The sequence below is a fragment of the Balearica regulorum genome, chromosome 20 (assembly GCF_011004875.1).
Source record: "Balearica regulorum gibbericeps isolate bBalReg1 chromosome 20, bBalReg1.pri, whole genome shotgun sequence".
Taxonomy (NCBI): domain Eukaryota; kingdom Metazoa; phylum Chordata; class Aves; order Gruiformes; family Gruidae; genus Balearica; species Balearica regulorum.
In genome coordinates, this window is record NC_046203.1 from 1,836,080 (window position 1) to 1,854,000 (window position 17,921).

General features: G+C 49.7%; 1 protein-coding gene across 3 annotated transcripts in view; it reads left to right on the forward strand.

Moving 5' to 3' along the window:
- COL5A1 (collagen type V alpha 1 chain) overlaps positions 1-17,921 on the forward strand; it is a 154,116-nt gene that overhangs the window by 82,024 nt on the left and 54,171 nt on the right. For all 3 annotated transcript variants that reach the window (XM_075771972.1, XM_075771973.1, XM_075771974.1), the window contains exons 11-19: positions 20-82; positions 6,801-6,875; positions 8,423-8,515; positions 11,471-11,527; positions 11,687-11,740; positions 12,389-12,442; positions 13,315-13,368; positions 15,741-15,794; positions 16,671-16,724. In XM_075771972.1, coding sequence (XP_075628087.1) covers positions 20-82; positions 6,801-6,875; positions 8,423-8,515; positions 11,471-11,527; positions 11,687-11,740; positions 12,389-12,442; positions 13,315-13,368; positions 15,741-15,794; positions 16,671-16,724 — 558 coding nt within the window. The remainder of the gene's footprint in view (positions 1-19; positions 83-6,800; positions 6,876-8,422; positions 8,516-11,470; positions 11,528-11,686; positions 11,741-12,388; positions 12,443-13,314; positions 13,369-15,740; positions 15,795-16,670; positions 16,725-17,921) is intronic.

Sequence of the window (17,921 nt, forward strand, 5' to 3'; positions counted from 1 at the left end):
TTTCTCTTTTCTATGCTAGGGCCTCCCAGGACCTCCAGGACCAACTGGACCCGTGGGCTTAATGGGTGACCCTGGGGAGAGAGTGAGTACCCATGTTTTTTCTCCTCTTTGGCCGAAGTCACGGATGGTTCCGTGTGTGAAAAATGGGACTGTGGCATATCACTGGAGCCCTAAAATACTGCTCATCCTGTAATAGCAATTTCCTCTGGGTCAGCCCCAAAAGGAGCTTATGGTAAGGTACAGGGCACACTTTTGCATCCAGGGGCAAAGGGCTGGGGAACAGCCACGCTAAGTCAAATGCATGAAGTAGTTTTCTCCAGGTTAAAACCAAGAGGAAGGCTGACAAACGCCCTGCTCTCTCTTTGCGCCCTTTGGCACGTGGCTGCTTGTTCCGGTGCGGGAACAGGGCTGTGGCACTGGGAAAACAGGATAAGCAAGCACACAAAATAGCTGTTAGCACAGTAAAATGAAGTTAAGCAGTGATTCTGCATCCTCCTTCCAGCTGGGGTTGAGTCCCGGTGGAGGGTTTGGTTTTCTTTGGGTCCAGGGTGGTGCAGGGTCACGCCAGCACCCCTGCGGCGGGTCATTCCTTACGCCCGTTCAGTGTCCCAGACTGCTCCGGGTGGGAAGGTGGCTGTCGTGCAGCACCTCGCCTTTTCTGTAGGTGGATTGTTGGTCTGTACCAGCAAGCGCTAGAGACTGATTTATGTGCTTTAGCAATGCAGTTTTGCGTGTTTGGTTCTGATGTTACTTTAAATCAGTAACTAGCAGTAACTGCTTTGTAAACTGCTGCCTGCAGAAGCCTCCAGCTCTGGAGTGTCTCATCGAAGGCAGCTGCTCCCAAGCGCTTTTTTGGACTGTGACCTCGAATCCCATAGTTTAGCACCGCGCTTTGGTCAGGGCTGCACGTTTATTTGTTATTGCTGAGCCCTCACCTGGCATCAGGAATGACCTGTGTTTTGGGAGCTGCTGAACTCGAGCCTCAGGTCAGTAAGTGGTACAAACACTGTTCCAGCAGCTTTCCGTGTGCTTGGCAATGCCGAAAATTAAACCCCGCTCTCCTTGTCCCTCGAGCTGCGTCTACGAAATGACCCTTGTACAATACGCTCCTCATTTGCTTTTCTTCACCCACAGTTCGAGCCTATTCCCCCTCCCCTGTCGACAGCGGCAGCCGGGCAAGCGCGTACCCGCACGCAGCTGCCTGGGCAAAAAAATGTGCCTACGGGTGGGTTTCTGAGGGCGGGCTTGCCTGGAGGTCTGTTTTTCCAGAGTTTCTCCTGGAAAAAAGCGCAGGAGGGAGGAGAGCAGCAGCAGCAACACAGGTCACAGGAGATGGCACCTGAACACGTAACATCTTGCTGCCGTCAGCGCTGTCGCCCAGCGAATGCAAAACGCCTTTCCGAGGAAGGGAGCGCTTATCAGCAAACGCTTCCCTAATCCGATCGCTGAGGTCCTGAGTGTGTTTTTCCGACGGATAAGGCAGCCTGCTACCGTGGCGGGCTCGCATGCGCCGCAGCATCCCCCACCCATCCAGCGGTTGGTTTCCAGATGGGGAACCGCATCCCGTTTGCCTCCTGGGTGCCCGGGAAGGATAAGCTGGGGTGACCCGGGTTCTCTGTGTGTGTTTGGTGGATTTTGGCTGATTTTTGCCTGGAAATGGTGGGAAAAGTCAAATGGCCAGGTTCAAATGGGAAGGTCTGGATAGATGAGGGGTGTTGTGCTGCTGTGATGTGTGTCGTAGCACAGCTTACTGCTGCGACTGCTGTTAAGAATTCATGTTGTGGCCTTGCTTTCTTTTTTTGTCTTGAGTAACCTAAGACCCAGAAAGAACAGGAGGGAGAATTCACTCCGTTGCAGCCGATCAGAACAAGATCTCTGTGCTACCAGGGATCTCGCCTTAGCTTAGCTTGTTTTTAATGCTGAGGCGATGCTCCCTCTGCGGTCGCCATCAGGTGTGCATCAAACCTTCTGGTCTTCACTTCTTACTCCCAGCCTGGCTGCGGGCACGGCACCGCCAGCTGAGGCACCCCTGGAAGGGACTGAGCGCGGTTATACACCAGGGCGCGGGAAGGGATGTATCAGAACATGAAAACGCCAATTAGAATGGCTGAATATTTTCCCCGAGTCCTTCTTGGCCCGGTGCTCTGCACGGGTTAGGTGGAGGCTGAGCCACTGTGCCTTAACTTGTGGAGGTGGTGGTTTTTTTTTTTTAAGCTGATATTTACCCCTTCTTTCTCCCCATAGCTTTTAAAATCCAGCTGTGTTCCCTTTTCTCTCCGATGTACCCTTGAGCTCTTGTCCTTCCCTAGCACTGCCCTTGCCATCGTTCCTCTCCCACCCATGGAGGTGGTTTTCCATCCCACCTGCTCGTCAGAAAAAAGCAAGAGATGGGAAAAATTACCATCCCACCGGGGTGGGTTTGGGACCCCTTGGGGCCCGGCTGCCTTCCCCGCGGGCACGGGCAGGAGGGGTTGGGCTCCCGGTTTTCCTGCCCACGGGAGGACAAAGCAACCAGCTGGCTCCGATGATGTGCACGTTACAAAATACAGGCACTGGAAGAAATCAAATCGTTGCTGGCCTGCACTGGGAAGCGTTTGCTGCAGTTTTGAGGTGTGCTTGAGAGATGACTCAGGTGTTGGGGCATTCTTGTGGCAATGACCCTAACCTGGCCCCTGTGGGGTTTTTTAATTAAGGCTTTTTGTTGCCTTGTTGGTCCCTGGGGACTTGGCTGGAGTCCCCTGGCCGCTGCGCTCCCACATCCCCCTGGAGCGTTGCTGTAAAGACCCCCACCCCGTTTACACTCCCGGTGTATTTATTGTTTTTTGATGGAACAGTAATAATATTTCTTGTGGTTGTGACATGATTGAGAACGAGGGGCCCTGACTGTGCTCCATCGATCGGGTGCCTGCAAGCTCAGAAAGTCAATATGCAGCTGCGGGCTCAGCCCGTGGCCAGGAGCCAGGGCCACCGCTCAGAGAGGTTGGCTTAACCCTTGAGACACCACGGTCCTGGTTCCTCCTGCACTGCTCTGGCAGAAGGACCAAGGGAGGAGGGCTCTGCATCCTTGGGTGTCGGGCTTTGTGGAGGACGGGCAAGCTGGGCAAGGTCCCAGCAGTGTTTTACACCCACAGGTCTAGGATTAGTCAAAGATGTGTGTGGCTTCGTCAGACCCATAGTGGGTCTTCATCCTCCATGGGTCCTACGCATCGCCCAGCTTTCTCCTCTTCTCCTCTCAATGCGCTTCCTCCGCTCCTAGGAACTCGTTTGCCTGGCGGGATGGATGCTGACCCTGGTGACGAGGGAGTCTCTGTCTCTGCCATTTGTCCAGGCAGATGCAGACATTTTCTGGCCAGGCTCCCCTGGAACGGCCGGGCAAAGCCGATCAGTGGCAGACGCACTGTCCCTGATGGTGTTGCTCCACACCCTGAAATGAAAGGCGTAATTTGCATTCTAGCACAGACGGCACATCCTGCTTTTCGAAGTGTCCAGAACAGAATGTGATACGACATATTGTGCTTAGAGGAGTGATGAACTTGCAGAGCCAGGAACTGCAACTGTATTAAAATACTCCTTTTCAATTAGAGCATCTCCTCTTTTAATTTGTTTATTATTAACCCTGCGCATAGCTCATGAATTTACATGACACTTATATGTGTACGGTGAGGAACATTTCCTATGCCTGCATCTGATAGAAAGACTTTCTATTTGCAATCAGGCAGGTGCACTGAATTAATATACCACCACCATTCGGCTATGTTAATATTGGCCAACACACATTTAGCTCCGTTTTATTCATCGTGTCAGTTTGTTCATTTATCCCAGCTATTTTACAACGCGCAGAAGAGCTTGCGTCACCGGCAAAGCTGCGGAGCAGCCTGTTTGTGGGAGGTTCCGGAGGACTGATCTGGGAGGAGGGCGGTTTAGGATGACTTAGGCAGGTTTCTTCGAGCAGTGGGAAGAGGGAAAGATGGCACTTAGGAGACCAGAGAGCCATTTTGTGTGCTCCTGTGCTCGAGGTGAGCTGCAGCGTTAGAGCAAACTGCAGCTCTGTCACTGATCCCGCCGAGCATTTGGAAATCTGGGGGGTCTGGGTGCTCCGGGCTTGGTCAGAAGATGCTCCTGGGGGAAGGCTGGTCACAAAGCAGTAACAGCTCTGTCTTCCCAGCCCAGGCAGTGAGTGTGTCCCAGAGGATTCATTCCCCCTGAGGACAGTTTTGCATCTCAGGAGCACAGTAGGACCCCTGAAATCCTCACTGGGCTTCTGAAAGGCTTGATGCTTTCAGGGTGCCCTTTTTTCCGTCAGAGGGGAAGCGCTGCCTTACCTGGAAGACCCCAGATCTTCTGTTGGGTAATTTTCTGACCAGGGCTGAAAATGGCAGAAAAATAATCCTAGAGGGACAGAGACTTAGAGCAGGTTTTGAGGCTCGGCACTGTGGGCTGCTGGGCGCTGCTCTGTCGCTGTCTGCTCCTCGAGGAGCCTGAGCACTAACGCTCCGAGGTTTCAGTTTAAACATTCCCTTGAAATATTGCATTAGTGTTTGCACTCAGCATGGCGTTTTAGAGCACTGCACCAAATGAAAGTTGAAGTCCCCGTCCCTGGCTGCTATATATCAGCAAATCTCTATTTACATAATGAGATGACACAGATTTACACCAACCGAGAGTCTGGCATGCTGCATTTCTTAAAGGCATTCATGGATTTAAATTTACAAAGTGCTTTACGGGTTTGATCTCCCTCCGTGCCGTTGCCCCCCGCTGCTCCACCCCATGAGGAAGAGACCTCACACACCCAACCTGAAACAAAGAGAGGCGTTTATGTATCAAAACATTGCGTCAGCGTTTGTCAGGCAGAGTACACAACGAGAGATAAACAAGCTCATTCCTGATCCATCATGTGCAGGACCAGGGCTAAAGGAGAAGAGCAAGAGGGAAGAAAGTTTATTATATAAAATGAGCCTGGTCTAAATTATTTATTGCACTTCTGCCCCAACAGATGGGACTGCCCTCTGCACCTCATCAGCGGAGTCAGGGACGCTGGTGTCGGCCAGACTAAGTAAACAGCACGAATGTAACATCAGGAGCTTGTCTTGAAAAATGGATGGGCTGGTGTGTTATGCAGTCTCCCTTCGGCGCTGAGGGAGCTGCTGGGTTGTTGCTTTTTTTTTTTTTTGCTGATAAATCACTGGCTGCAGTGCTGTCTGCTGCAGCGCTGGGAGCAGCGTTGTTATTCCGGGCCGGTTGTGGTGCAGAGCTCGGCTCCTGGTCCGCAGCGCTGCTCTGCCCTGTCGTCGTGGTGCAGGTCCGGCCAGAGCCGTGCGCGGGGTGGAGCGGCGGCAGCTCTTCCCGGGCGCTGGGCTCTGATTTAGCGCTTGAAACTTTGGCTTGAATGTTTTGGGTTCCTTTTAACGAGGGGGATGACGAGGGGGATGTTAAGTTGAACATGGCATAGAGGGAACGGAGAGATGTGAGAAGTGCAAAGAGATGCACCGAGATCTTGCTGGAAGACAACGGGGCAACGGTAACACGTCAAATGCTTTGGTGGTTTGGGTGTTTTAAATGTTCTGATTTTTAGGGACTTTGTTACCTGTTTCACTTTCCCACCTTTCTGCACCTCCCTTTGCCTTGCGGGGTGAGTGTGTGACTTGCTGGAGCAAGGTCTGGCTCTCCTGTGTCCCTGAGCTGCGTCCATGCACGTCTGGGATTTGCAGCAGGGTTTTATTTTTACTTTTATTTGGTGTCTGCGCAGGCTGGAGGGCTTCAGGCAGGTTGAAGAGAGTGAGAACTAACCTAGATGGTCGTTGCTTGCCCTTCCAGGAGCTTTGGTTCGCCACGGATGGATTTATTATTGGTGTTTAGTAAACAGGAGAGTGTCCGAGTCCACAAGCTTGAGCTGTTGGCCAGGCAGTCCTGTCTGTCGTGCCGTGAAACGGGCACCAGGGCTCCTCTTGGCCTCACCGGGACGTCATCAAGTCACTCTTGGCTCCTTAAGCTGGTGTGAAAATTGCAATTAAGCATGCACATGGAGTGGTTGGATGTCATCCTCACTTGCATGTAGGATTGCTGGATGGATGTTCAAATTTGGGTTAACTTAAGCTTTTTGCCAAGTACCCAGTTGGGAATACAAATAATCTATGGGCTGTCTTAGGAAAATTGGCCCTATTTGATTATTTATAGCTTCATCGATAGATCTTTTACTGCATACTCGTTTCTTTAGTACGAGTTAAAGATACTCAACTGATGTTAATCAGCACAGCTCCATTGAGATCCTCAGAGTTTTGCTGATTTACAGCCGCTGACAGGATCACTCCATTGTAGATGGAAGTAGCCTCTTAGGACTGAAAAAAAAAGACAGGAGAAAGAAAAATGGAATGACTTAAATGACTGAACATGTACAGAAACGTATTTATCTTTCCACATTTCTATCTCGGTGACCTGAGTTATGAATTTTCATACACTTTTTTAATAGATTTTAACAGACCCAACTAAACATTGATTCCATTAATGTCGAACATTGCAGAGACTTTTATTGCTCGCTTGAAAATTGCATATGGCAGACCCTGGAAATATGGGGACTAAGACGTAAGAAGAGGGAATTGCTAAGAAAAATCATGTGCGCTTACAGATGTACTTCCGCAAAATTTTGCCGTAGCATTGGGTTGCCTACGTGCTCAATGCTTGTCTGCCAAGACAGGGAGCCTTTTGTATTGTGACATATGCCTTTACAGCCACGACTGCTTATGTATGGGCATGACTAAAATGACGCTATAGAAGTTTATTTTTATTTCTTATTCTTCTTGTAGGGGCCACCTGGTCGCCCAGGTCTTCCAGGAGCAGATGGTTTACCAGGGCCACCAGGGACAATGCTCATGTTGCCTGTAAGTACAAGTGTAACTAAAAAAGCATTTAAATGAGTTGAGCTTCTTGGCTTTGCTACTGCTTAGTGCCTGTTCTTGCAGAAGTCTCCCATCACTGTTACACTAAGGACACATTTTCCTTACTATAAAAGATGGATCCAGATGGTTCCCCTTGTAAATTTACTTTCTGCAAAGCACTGTAACTTCTTCACTGGTCAAAAGCACAGGGCATCTAGGTTAAAATTTCCAGAAGCGATGAATAAGCTTTAAGTGGTTTCGACTGGGCATGGTGCTGGAGAGTGAAAGTCATGAAGAAGCAACTTAAGACACCTCCAAGGGCCCAATTTCCAGGCAGAACCGTCCCTCCTACAGTGAGGAACCTCTAACAGCTCTTCAAAGCAGGTGCCAAAATTGTAAGCACCTGAACGAACCAGTCTCTTCCGATGACCAGTGGTTAATTTGCATTAGTTTTTTTTCCTCCTACATGAAGCCAGCAAGTACTGAGTCAGCCTTCTTGGTCCTGGAATGCTAAAGGAACGGTTATATTTTGTGTCTGCTTTGATGTGAGAAAACCCTAAGGAAACCAGCTGCTGAAAATAAGTGGTTAGGTACGAAAGGGAAAGAGTCTTTAGTGAAAAACCGCAGCACTCTTGTAAGGGCTCCAAATGGTAGGGTGATACTTGTGTAGGTTCCTGGCAGGGCGCCTAGGACAGCCTGGGCCAAGTGCTCAACATGGAGCTTAGCTGGCCATCACAATACATTTGTTGACCCCTACAGTAACCAGCCGTAGACCCATAAATTGCATCTCTTTAAATCTGCTTGCCAAGTTCGCGTGGTCATATACCTAGCGCCAACCAAGCGAAATGCAGAGGTGAAATGGAGGTGAAGGAGCCTTCCAAGTAGGTTCTGCAGCCTGGAGAGTCCTTGCAAAACCCCAAACACACATGCAATTAAGGCAGGAGAAGGGTGTGTGTCCTGGAAAGTGGGCTTGTAGCTGTTGGGGGTGGAAGAGGCAGAAGAAAACATTGAACTCCTTCCCTTTCAAGCTTGGGAAAAGAAAACTTCAATGCTTGGTTGTTTTTAAATCCTTTGTGTGCTGAAGGATCCTGGCTTGAACAATAGGCCAAATTCTGTTGAGGCACACTGCCGCACTTGAGAAATACAGCCTTTGTCCCGGGGCAAACGGGCAGCTACAGCCAACTAACCTGATGCAACCCCATCTCCAGGGATCTCCTGGCCAACAGCATCCGTACAGGGAATATCGGCCCTGTGAGAACGTTGCGTTTAGTTTTGAACGGTGGTGTGTGAGGTCCTTACAGTTCGGAGCCTACAATCCCTCTTATTGTGTGTTACTTTGAGCTGGCAGAATTTGCTGTCCGGGCATGGACGTGGGAAATGGTTTGTGCCCGTGAGCTGGGTGACCCGAGAGCCCTGTGGTAGGGTAGTCTGGAAGGACAGCGATGGGGTTGGGTCAGTTGTGCTGAACAGAGTTGTTTAGGAGTCAGGCTAGTGTGACGGTGGAGGGACGGCAACCCTGTGACCTGCTTTCTCCATCTTGTTCCCATCAGTTCCGCTTCAGTGGAGGAGGAGATGCTGGCTCTAAAGGACCTCTTGTGTCAGCCCAGGAGGCGCAAGCCCAAGCCATCCTGCAGCAGGCCAGGGTAAGTGAAGGGCGGCGGGCATGTCTCTTGCAGCAGGCGCCCAAGGAAGCGGAGGAGGACCAGAATAAATGTATCAAAGGAGATGTCTTCATAGTTGCACCATCCGTGGTGCTGGTGGTGGTAACAGCCTCTCATCTGAGATGGAATTGCTTGTGTGGCTTGAGGTGATGACATCTGGATAACTTGGCCTTTTACTAATGGCCAGCAGTAGCCCAGGCCCTAGAAGCATGGTTTTGAATTGCCTACAGACCTTGGAGCAGGCCTTCTGCTGGTGCCAGTAGACGTAGACCTGTTGGCTTCAGTAGTGCTTGCTGTTATGCTGACAGTTTCGAGACCCTGGGTGAACAGTTGTGGTATGTGCTGTAGGGGTTTTCTTTCTTTTCTTTTCTTTTTCTTTTTCTTTTTTTTTCCTCCCAGTAAATTGTAATAATTAAATGTATGTCACAGATGTAAGCTGCTCCCAACTCCACGAATCTCAACAGGCAGACTGCAATTTTCTTTAATGTATTTATTTGGGAATACATGATGACTATCCGTGCAACATTTTTTGCCTTGGATGACCTTATTGATTGATGATCAAATAATCCCTGGCGGTGTTTATTATATAGGCTCGCTGGTGAAACAAGATCAGCCCTGCATGTTCCCAGTACATCTCCTGTTCCCTGCCTAGATGAGTACCTCAGTGGATAAGGATTCATACTCATCTGTTCAAAATGAAACTTAATTTCTAGGCAGTACAGCTTTGAAATTTTTCTTCCATGAATGTTTGTGTGAGGTTACATTTGATCACTGACATATTAAAAGCAGAGATGCAAGAGGCACGGTTATACAGCAGAAGGGAACACATGGGGAAGTGTCCTCCTGCGGTGTTTGCCCCGATCGTGTCCAGGAGGGACCAAATTCTGGCCGTAAGCACACCCTGGCAGTTAAGGGGAAAATACAAGATAGTTTAGGGAGGCAGTTTGCAAAGGGACACAGCTTTGGGGATGTTGCTCCTCTCCCTGCAAGCGAGATTTAGGTGGCTCCTCAGGTCTGAAGCCCACATCTGTCTGCAGCTGGGATGTGTGTCTCTTATTCAGAGCAGTTGGTGGTTGCTTTAGCACAGACTTTTTGGGCCAGTCTGCTGAAATAGGCTAAAAAGCAATTTATTTCACCCTCGAATGAAATAAAGCCCATTGGGGTCTCCGCCCAGCTGGGTGGTACATGTCCCTTTTAGGTTCCTAACAAGGATTTTGGCTTAGCTGGGGCTGTTCTGGTTTCCATCCAACTCCCCTTGTACAAAGGAATTTGATTTTATACATATTCAGGTAGAGTACAGGGCCCTGGTGCCATCAGCCACTGCATTTTCCTGTCCATTAACCTTGCTCTGAGAATAATATTGGTGGATTATGCTTCTGGTGTTACCTTGTCAGTCTTAATTTCAAGGCTGCCTACAGTTTTTCCATCAGCATTTTATTTTGCTGGGAAATAGGGGTTTTGACCAGATGAACATTTCATGAGAAGCATCTGCTTTCTCAGGCTCTCTGTTTTTGTTCTTTTTTTTTTTCCCTGCCTGTTGAAAATTGTGACTGTTACAAAAAACAAAGAACCTCCCTCCCTTCACTCAAAGTCCCTTTTCTCTGCTCTTTTTTTAATTTTCAGTTTTTGGGGGCGGGGCGAAAAATCAAAAACCAAACAAACCCTGGGTGAGTTTTGGCCTGTGGATGAAAAGTTGAATGCTTCCATAAAGGGAAAAAATCCATTTCTTGGTGAACTTCAACCTATTGTCAGACAATTGCAGCTGAAAACCCTGATACCAAAGCAGAAAGGGAAATAAATGACTTTTTTTTGCAGGGAAGTTACAGGATATGGCAGGAATGAAAAAGGAGTCCTGCAAGGGGGAGGATATCTTCTTTCCTTTTTTGGGGTTTTTTTTTTCTTGTTATCGTTGTTGTTAATTGCATTATTAGGTTGATTTATTCCCTTAAAATTTGGCTTTCTTTAGACACTGAACGTTGTCCCAGCGGGCAGTGTTTCAGAGCAGCTCCCTTTTAATGGGGTGTTGTAAAAAGATGCCACATAATCCAGCACTTGTGCAATATTTATGCTATTCCAACTGCAATCACGAGTAGATTTTAATTACTGCAGTACACAGATAATTACTACTCTTTTAAAGTGTTGAATTGTCATGAGAGAACGAATTGTCCAAGTGATGTTTTAAAGTGTGGACCAGCCCTATTACCCACCATGGAAATTACTGGCTTGATACATGGTTACATGACTCCTTAATTATTGAGCTAAAAGCCCCCCCGTCACAAATAGAATTGTCGTTCTGTTTGCAGACTATTAAAAAGTAACCAGAAAAAAAAAAGGAAGAAAATTCCTCCTAAATTGAACTCCTAGGATCATAAAGAAAAAGTCCTCCTAAACTGAACTGGGATCATAAGGATATGGGAACAAACCCCCGTAGCCTGCTCAGGCAAAGTTTTGTCATTTACTTTCCATAATTTATTGCCAAAAGTGACCATTTAATTCTGCCTGTACCCGATGATAGGACAGGGATCTGAGCTGCAGAGGCAGATTCCCATCCGATTTACATGCAGGTAGCTCCTCACCCCTCCATCTGCCCTGGGTCTGGGCCAGGGGGTGTGTGTGTATATATATATATACACGTGTCCGTATAGGGGGTTTGTGCTTCACGTGCACGGTGCAGATGTGCGGGGTGTAGGTCCGTGTGTCCTCTCAGCAGACCCACGCACCGTCCAGGGGCTTTGCCTGTTTGTGAATGCAGAAGGGACTTGGTGGGGCAGCAGGTTGGACGTTCTTGGGTAAATTCACTGAGGATATGGAGATTGCTCCAAGGATTCGTGGTTCTCAGAGGTGAGAACGTGTGGCTGGTGGCACGACGGTGGCTTTGTCCCGTTGCAGCAACGAAGCAGAGGCATCATCCGAGCAATGTTTCTCTTTCTGTTGCAGTTGGCGCTGAGAGGACCAGCGGGTCCGATGGGTCTGACGGGGCGGCCGGGCCCCATGGTAAGTGAACGGGCCAGCGAGGGTGGAGCAGACCCAGCTGGCACCAGCTCCGTGGATGCGCTGGGTTACCTGCGCGAATGGCTCTTCCTTGACATGGTGTGAATCTTCCCTCTGGCTCTGTTGTGGAAAAATGTAATAAGTCATGTTCTCTGTCCAAAGGGACCCCCGGGCAGCGGAGGACTAAAGGGAGAAGCTGGAGAGATGGGACCTCAGGTGAGTGTGGACAAATTGGGTGACGGGGGGATCTGAGGGAAGGGAAGGTGTGGGGCAGCCAGTCCCGCTTTGGGGGCTGCTGGGAGCGAGCGATTCGGTGACCCGGTGCCAGCTGACAGTGGGAAGGTGTGGGAACATCTGGTTTGCATATAAATGTCCCTTCGAGTAGCCAAATGCAGGCTCGAGACATAATTTTAAGCCAACAGTGTAAAATTCTGCAGGTGGTTGTCCTTTCCTGCAAAGACATCCACGGAGGAGTCCTGTAAATACGAGATAGGTTGGAGTGTGGGGAGTTCGCTAATGCTTGGGGAAATTGTTCTTCCCAGCTGTAAATCCTGTAGTAAGGGAAAGTTCCCATTTTCTAATGCTGGAGGAAGTGATTTGTCTCCACGATGTGAAGCTGCTTGCAAGGGCAGAGGCTTCCTCCTGGATAAACGCACGCGATTCCTGTCTGGAGATGCTCAGTCCTGAGCCCTTCCTGTGTATTTTGGACCACGGGCTTTGCTCGAGGGGTTCATGTCCCATTTTGTAGCCCCGGTGACCCTGACGGCCCCAGCAGCGCCTGCTCTGTGATGCCAGCAGGCACTGGGTCCCTCTGTCGTGCCTTTGGGCGATGGCATTTCTTCCTCTCTCCTTGATGCTTTGCAGGGTCCACGAGGCATCCAGGGTCCTCCCGGTCCGGCAGGAAAACCAGGCCGCAGGGTGAGTGCCCTGGGAGCTGCGCTGATGGCTGCACGAACTCCAGTTTCTGCTAGAAATTGTTTGTGCTGCCAAAGGATTTCTGAGCGCCCAGAGCGTTGCACAAGAGCGGGCCAGCAGCCAGCCGGTGGCTTGTCCAGGTCCTCTCTGTCCATCTGGGCAGACGCAAACGAGGATGAGAGTTAAAAGCCGGGCAGTGTGTGGAGAACTGCAAGTCCACGCTTCCCACTCCTTTGTTGTCGTCTTTTCTTCCCCCCCGCCCCCCCCCCGCTCTGCGGCGTTGAGGTTGTAGCTGCATAAAAGCTCCGGGCTGGTTTGGACAGTCCCCAGGTCTCGATGGTGTGCGAGGAGGATCCAGTCCCCGGAGGGGTTCTGGAGCTGGCATAAGTCGTGCTCACTCGCTCTGTCCACATCCCCAATGCTGATTTTTTATTTTACTCTATCCTCTGGCTCGTCATGATTCGGCTTGCCGGAAGAAGAAAGTCTTTTGTGTGACTCACTTCTGGCTTTAAAAATTAAAAAAAAAAATTAAAAAAAAAAAAAATCTCATTTCACTTTGCAGACGTTGTCATTAGCATATCTTAAAATGTGCTGGAAGATAATTATTTCAAATTAGGATCAATGACCATGTCCCAGCATCCCATACAGTGAAGCAGCTTCGCTGCCGTTTGTCTCACACCCCTCGTTAGCGCCAGGCTGAGCCCAGGATGCTCCTTCAAAAGCCACCAGCATTTTTTCCCTCGCCAAGGGAAGCTGATCCCCAGCCGGCGAGCTCCGACTTAAATAAAAACTTCACTCGGCCGCAGACCAAAGAGCAGATGTCTCTGCGGTCCCGCCTTACCCTTTGTATTTGACTTTGCTTTTCTCTGCTGCAGGGACGAGCTGGCAGCGACGGTGCCCGGGGAATGCCAGGCCAGACAGGACCAAAGGTAGTGCCGCGCGTTTCTGTGCTTTTAGAAATTGCATCCGCCTCCGAGCAAGCGTGAACGGAGGGACCCGTGGCAGAAGGAGCCCACCTCGCTTGGAGGAGGCTGTTGAAATGGTCCAGCGACTCCTGTGAAGTCGCCTGCTCCACGTTTGAGAGAAGGAAGTTAAACACACACCTAGAAGGCAGAATAGCAATCTTTCTTGTCTTTTTCCCTTTTTTTTTTTTAATGCAATTTTTTAAAATTGCCAGATCCTCTTAAGAAAGAAACACACTCCCTTGGCTGCAGTTGTAGAACAAATACTTTGGAATCCCAATTATGAAAAACAAAACATGAATGAGCAGTTGGAAACACCTTAAAATATAACTACCAAAAAAATACCTACTAACTGGGTGAGGAAATGGAGGAGGCGTGGTGAGGAATTTTAATGCCCTATATTTTTATTTGAGACAAAATCCCTTCATTCAGCTGTGATCTGCTGGTATTACCAAGCAAGAAAGAAGCTGTTCCACTGAAATTGAACGCGGAGAAAGTTTGCTCAGGGAATCATGTATTAGAAGGTTTAAGTACTTTATTATGTAGATACTTAAAGCTGGAATAGATGAGGGGTTTTGATACAGAGACAGGAGACTGCAAATCATTTATCCGGTAAAGTGCTTTAATGAGCGTCGACTGCCCTCAAAGGAGTGGATGCCAGGGAAGAAGGGAACACAGAATAACGAGCAGCGCTGGAAAGGAGAAGGAAATTTGCTGCGAGCAGAGACAGAGCGATGCTCCAGGACCTGCCAAAAGGAAGGAGCTGTTGGGTACCCTGGGCGCACCTCGGCCAGCCTTGGCCAGACTGATCTGTCCTCCGAGCTGCTCAGGTGTAACCGACTGTCCTTTCCTTGCTAATGTAAAGGATTTGTGGAAGGGAGGAGCTGGTACTGTTTTCACATGCCATTACTATGTGAAAATACAAGTGGCTTCACCTCTTTACAGAGAAAAAGGGACTTTTCTGCCTCCTGAGTGGTACTCGCTGCCTTCTGCCCTGGGCGTTAGGAGATGGTGTCACCCACGATTTGCAAATGCCCCTGTGTCTTCTCTCTTTTCCAACGAGTTGAGGCTTTCAGGAAAAGGCTGTGTCTGTGCGTTCCTGCCCCCGTTTCCCTGCAGAACACAGGAGAGTGGAACAGGGCACACGGTTGGAGAGAAACGCCATTGCGGCTTGCCATGGTTCACCATGAGCTCTCCACGTACCGACCCAGAGGAGCTGCGTGGGCAAAAGCCCCGGGAAGGCGGGCTCCTGCTGCCCGCCTGCCCTAGGGCTAACGGGGTTTTGCTTTTTCTTCCTCACACTTAAATTTCTCAGCATTGCCCACTTCCTTTGGGGAGCATCCCCGGACCTGGGCAGGGGACGTGAGGAGTGCGCTTAGGGGACGTTTGCATGGTCATTTGCAGGCAGATGCTGGCAGGCGCTGCCGGGGCTCTGCCAGCGTGAGGTTGCATGACTTTCTCAACACTGTGCCAAGCACAAATTAACACGCCTGGTCTTTTAGCAGAGCTCATTGTTTTGGGCTTGGCATCATGCTCCCCAGAAGGATGCCCAAAGCTCTCTTTGGCCCAGAGCTGCATTTACAGCAGGAGGCAGTGGCAGGAGCTGCTGGAGATGTGTAAGACAAGACGTAAATCCTTGCCTTGGTTTGCCTTCCCAGTATCGGTAGTTTGGGGCTGTATGTCCCCTATACATCCCCAGTCTCCCAGCTGGCTTCGTACCTGCTCAGGTTGGGGTCAGGCAGAGCAGGCAGCTCTTTGCGGGGAGATGCCCCTTTCGCCGGACCCTTAAGCATCCGTGGGAAGTCACCAAATTTATCAGCTGATGACATGCCGCCTTAGGTCAAAGTAGATCTGTCTGCTCACCTTGGCTTCATTGAGACAGTTTCCAGAATTTATTTGTGTATGTATTTGTTTCCTTGGAGTGTCCAGGAGGGTTGAAAGGATGGATGGGATGGATGGTAGCAAAGCTCAGGGTGGTGTTTGGGGACCTGTTGGCAGGCGTGGGAATACTAGTGTCCGGTTTGCTCACCAGTGGATTGTCATTCGTAATTCCATGGGATTAAAAATAAGAAGGGAGATGCTTTAGCTCGTGGAGCTCTGAAATCCACATGGAAAAACATTTCAAACTGTAGGTGCTGGGGGAAGAGGGAGGAGGTAAAATTACTTTGAGCTTTTTCTTTTTTTAATCTATTAACTTTGAAATCATCGCTGGTCTGATGGGAGGTGAAGGCTGAATGTCTGAGGGAGAAAATCGATCTCTCCTTGACACAGAAAGGAAACAAGTTGGAAGGATATTCAACAGCAGGTGGAAATGTGTACTAAACTGGTTTTTCTTTTAGGGTGACCGAGGGTTTGATGGCTTGGCTGGTTTGCCTGGTGAGAAGGGAAATAGAGTAAGTTATCTTCTTCTGTGTCTCCTGGCCACAGTCTGTAATGAAACCTTGGCAGGAGGAGGCTGGGAGGTGCTGGGCGGAGGGCGGCTATTGCTGGGGATGAGCCACAAAGGTATAATTAGGGGAGGATGAAAGTGTCCCCTAAGAGCACGTGGGATGTCACAGCATCCCTCCCAGGATCAGTGTTCACATCCTTGAAATTGGAAAGGGGGGCGGGGGGGGAAATTGTTTTAATAAAATGAAGGCTGAAAAATAAAGCAAGAAGCAAAACCTGCTTTTGGGCAGTGCAGTTGGTGATGGAAATTGCCAAAAATTATAATGGGATTCTGCTCTTTGCTTTATAATTAAACAGTGCCGGGGGAAAAGGCAAGGAGCCGATTATTTTGGCAGGCTGTGCGTGCTTCCCCTCCCTAGAGAGTGCAGCCATTGCTTGATCAAGCAGGGGAGTGTTTGAACAGCGGAGATTGTATCGTGATTACAAGCTGCACAGGAAAGGGGAGACGGTGCCCGAGAGAGCTGCTTGAGCAGCCAGAAATGGAATAGCATGCCTGGGGGAAAGCGATAACTGCCTGCAGAGCCCAGGTCCCTCTCCTGAAGGAACTACAGCGCCTGCTTGGTTCCCAGGCCCTTGCCGAAGTGTCACCAGTAAAATCCCGTGAGCTCTGGTCCGTGCTGGAGCCCACGCGTGGCCCCGAGTGGGTAGAGAAGGGCTGCTGCTTCACGGCGCACAGGGAGCCAGGAGGGTACGAGCGCCTTCAGCACACGGTGCAGGCAGAAAAGTCGAGCCCGTTGTTTGGTTTCTCGGCGTTACCCGATGTTTTCTATTCCCACGGTGTCTCTGCCTCCTCTGAAGCTTTTTCTGTTGTTTCTTTATAGGGTGAGCCAGGCCCCCACGGACCCCCGGGAGCACCCGGAGAGGATGGGGAGAGGGTAAGTCCTTCTCTGGATTCAGCGGTCCTTTGAATTAGTAACTAACTCCTATAAACAAGAAGCAGATGCGATACCAGCCAGAGACGTGGCAAGAGCAGCCAGCACCGGCATGTCGTCTGCGGCCGGTCGGCAGCGCCAGCGCCCCGTCCTCGTGTCCTGGGGAAGCATCCCCGGGTGGCCGTGGCGAGAGGGGAGCAGAGCAAGGGGATGGGAGTAAAAGTGAAAAGAAGAATTTGTTTTTAAAGATGCGGTCAGAAAAGTCAGGTTTTGTTAAAATTAAAAAAATAACACCAGAGAAACGTTCACCCTCTAGGTGTGCAAACTATCACTTCTGATTTTCTAAGATCTAGCAAACTGCAGCAAGATCTGGGGAACAGAAATTCCAGACAGATGTAGGAATCAAAGATTAAATTGTTCCCTTCTCCTTGCACACTGTTTAGTCAGTAGTCAAAGGCCTTTAGCAAAGCTCAGACTAAGTGATTGCTGGTCTAGTAGGGCTGGTTTAGGAGGAGAGATTGAAAATGCTGAATACGTAGCTGTGAAGAGCGCATGGTTTAATTGCAGGAGCGAGAAGGGATTTCCCGGGCTCTAATCCCCCTCCACGATGTGTTCTTGCCACCTTTGGCTATTTGTGTCCTCTGTAAAGCACAGATAATAACACCTTCCTCCCCAGGAGGTTGTGAGGATTAATTAGTTGTGGCTGTAAAGCGCTTTGAAGTTGAAAAGATGAAACCCCTGTCTTGCGGGGGAAGAAAAAGTGTCTGGAGAACTGTAATCCTAGAGAGAAAAAGAAACCATTCAAGGTGTGCAGGGAGAGAAGCTCGGAGGGCACGACTGGGAAGAAGAGCGTGGATTTTATCAGCAGAAGAGGAGGGTTTACGAGGGCCGGCTGCTGGGATGGATTTCCTAAGAGGGAGCCTCAGGGCTGGGGTGCTTTAAAAGCTGCTCGGGGGAAGCACCGTCTAAGGCTGCTGGGGCATCAGCAGGCGATGGGAGCGGGGGGGGGTGAGCAATTGCCCCTTTGCCGCCTCGGGTTTATCTGAGGAGCCCGTGGGCTAATTTGCCTAAATCGCGTTCCCAGGGCGGCACTCCCATGCTGGCTTCCCATTCAGTTGGGTACTAAATCTTGCAGTTATTGACTCGCGTGCCCTGAATTGTTTCTACAATATCTTGTCTATTAGCAAAATCCATCTTTAT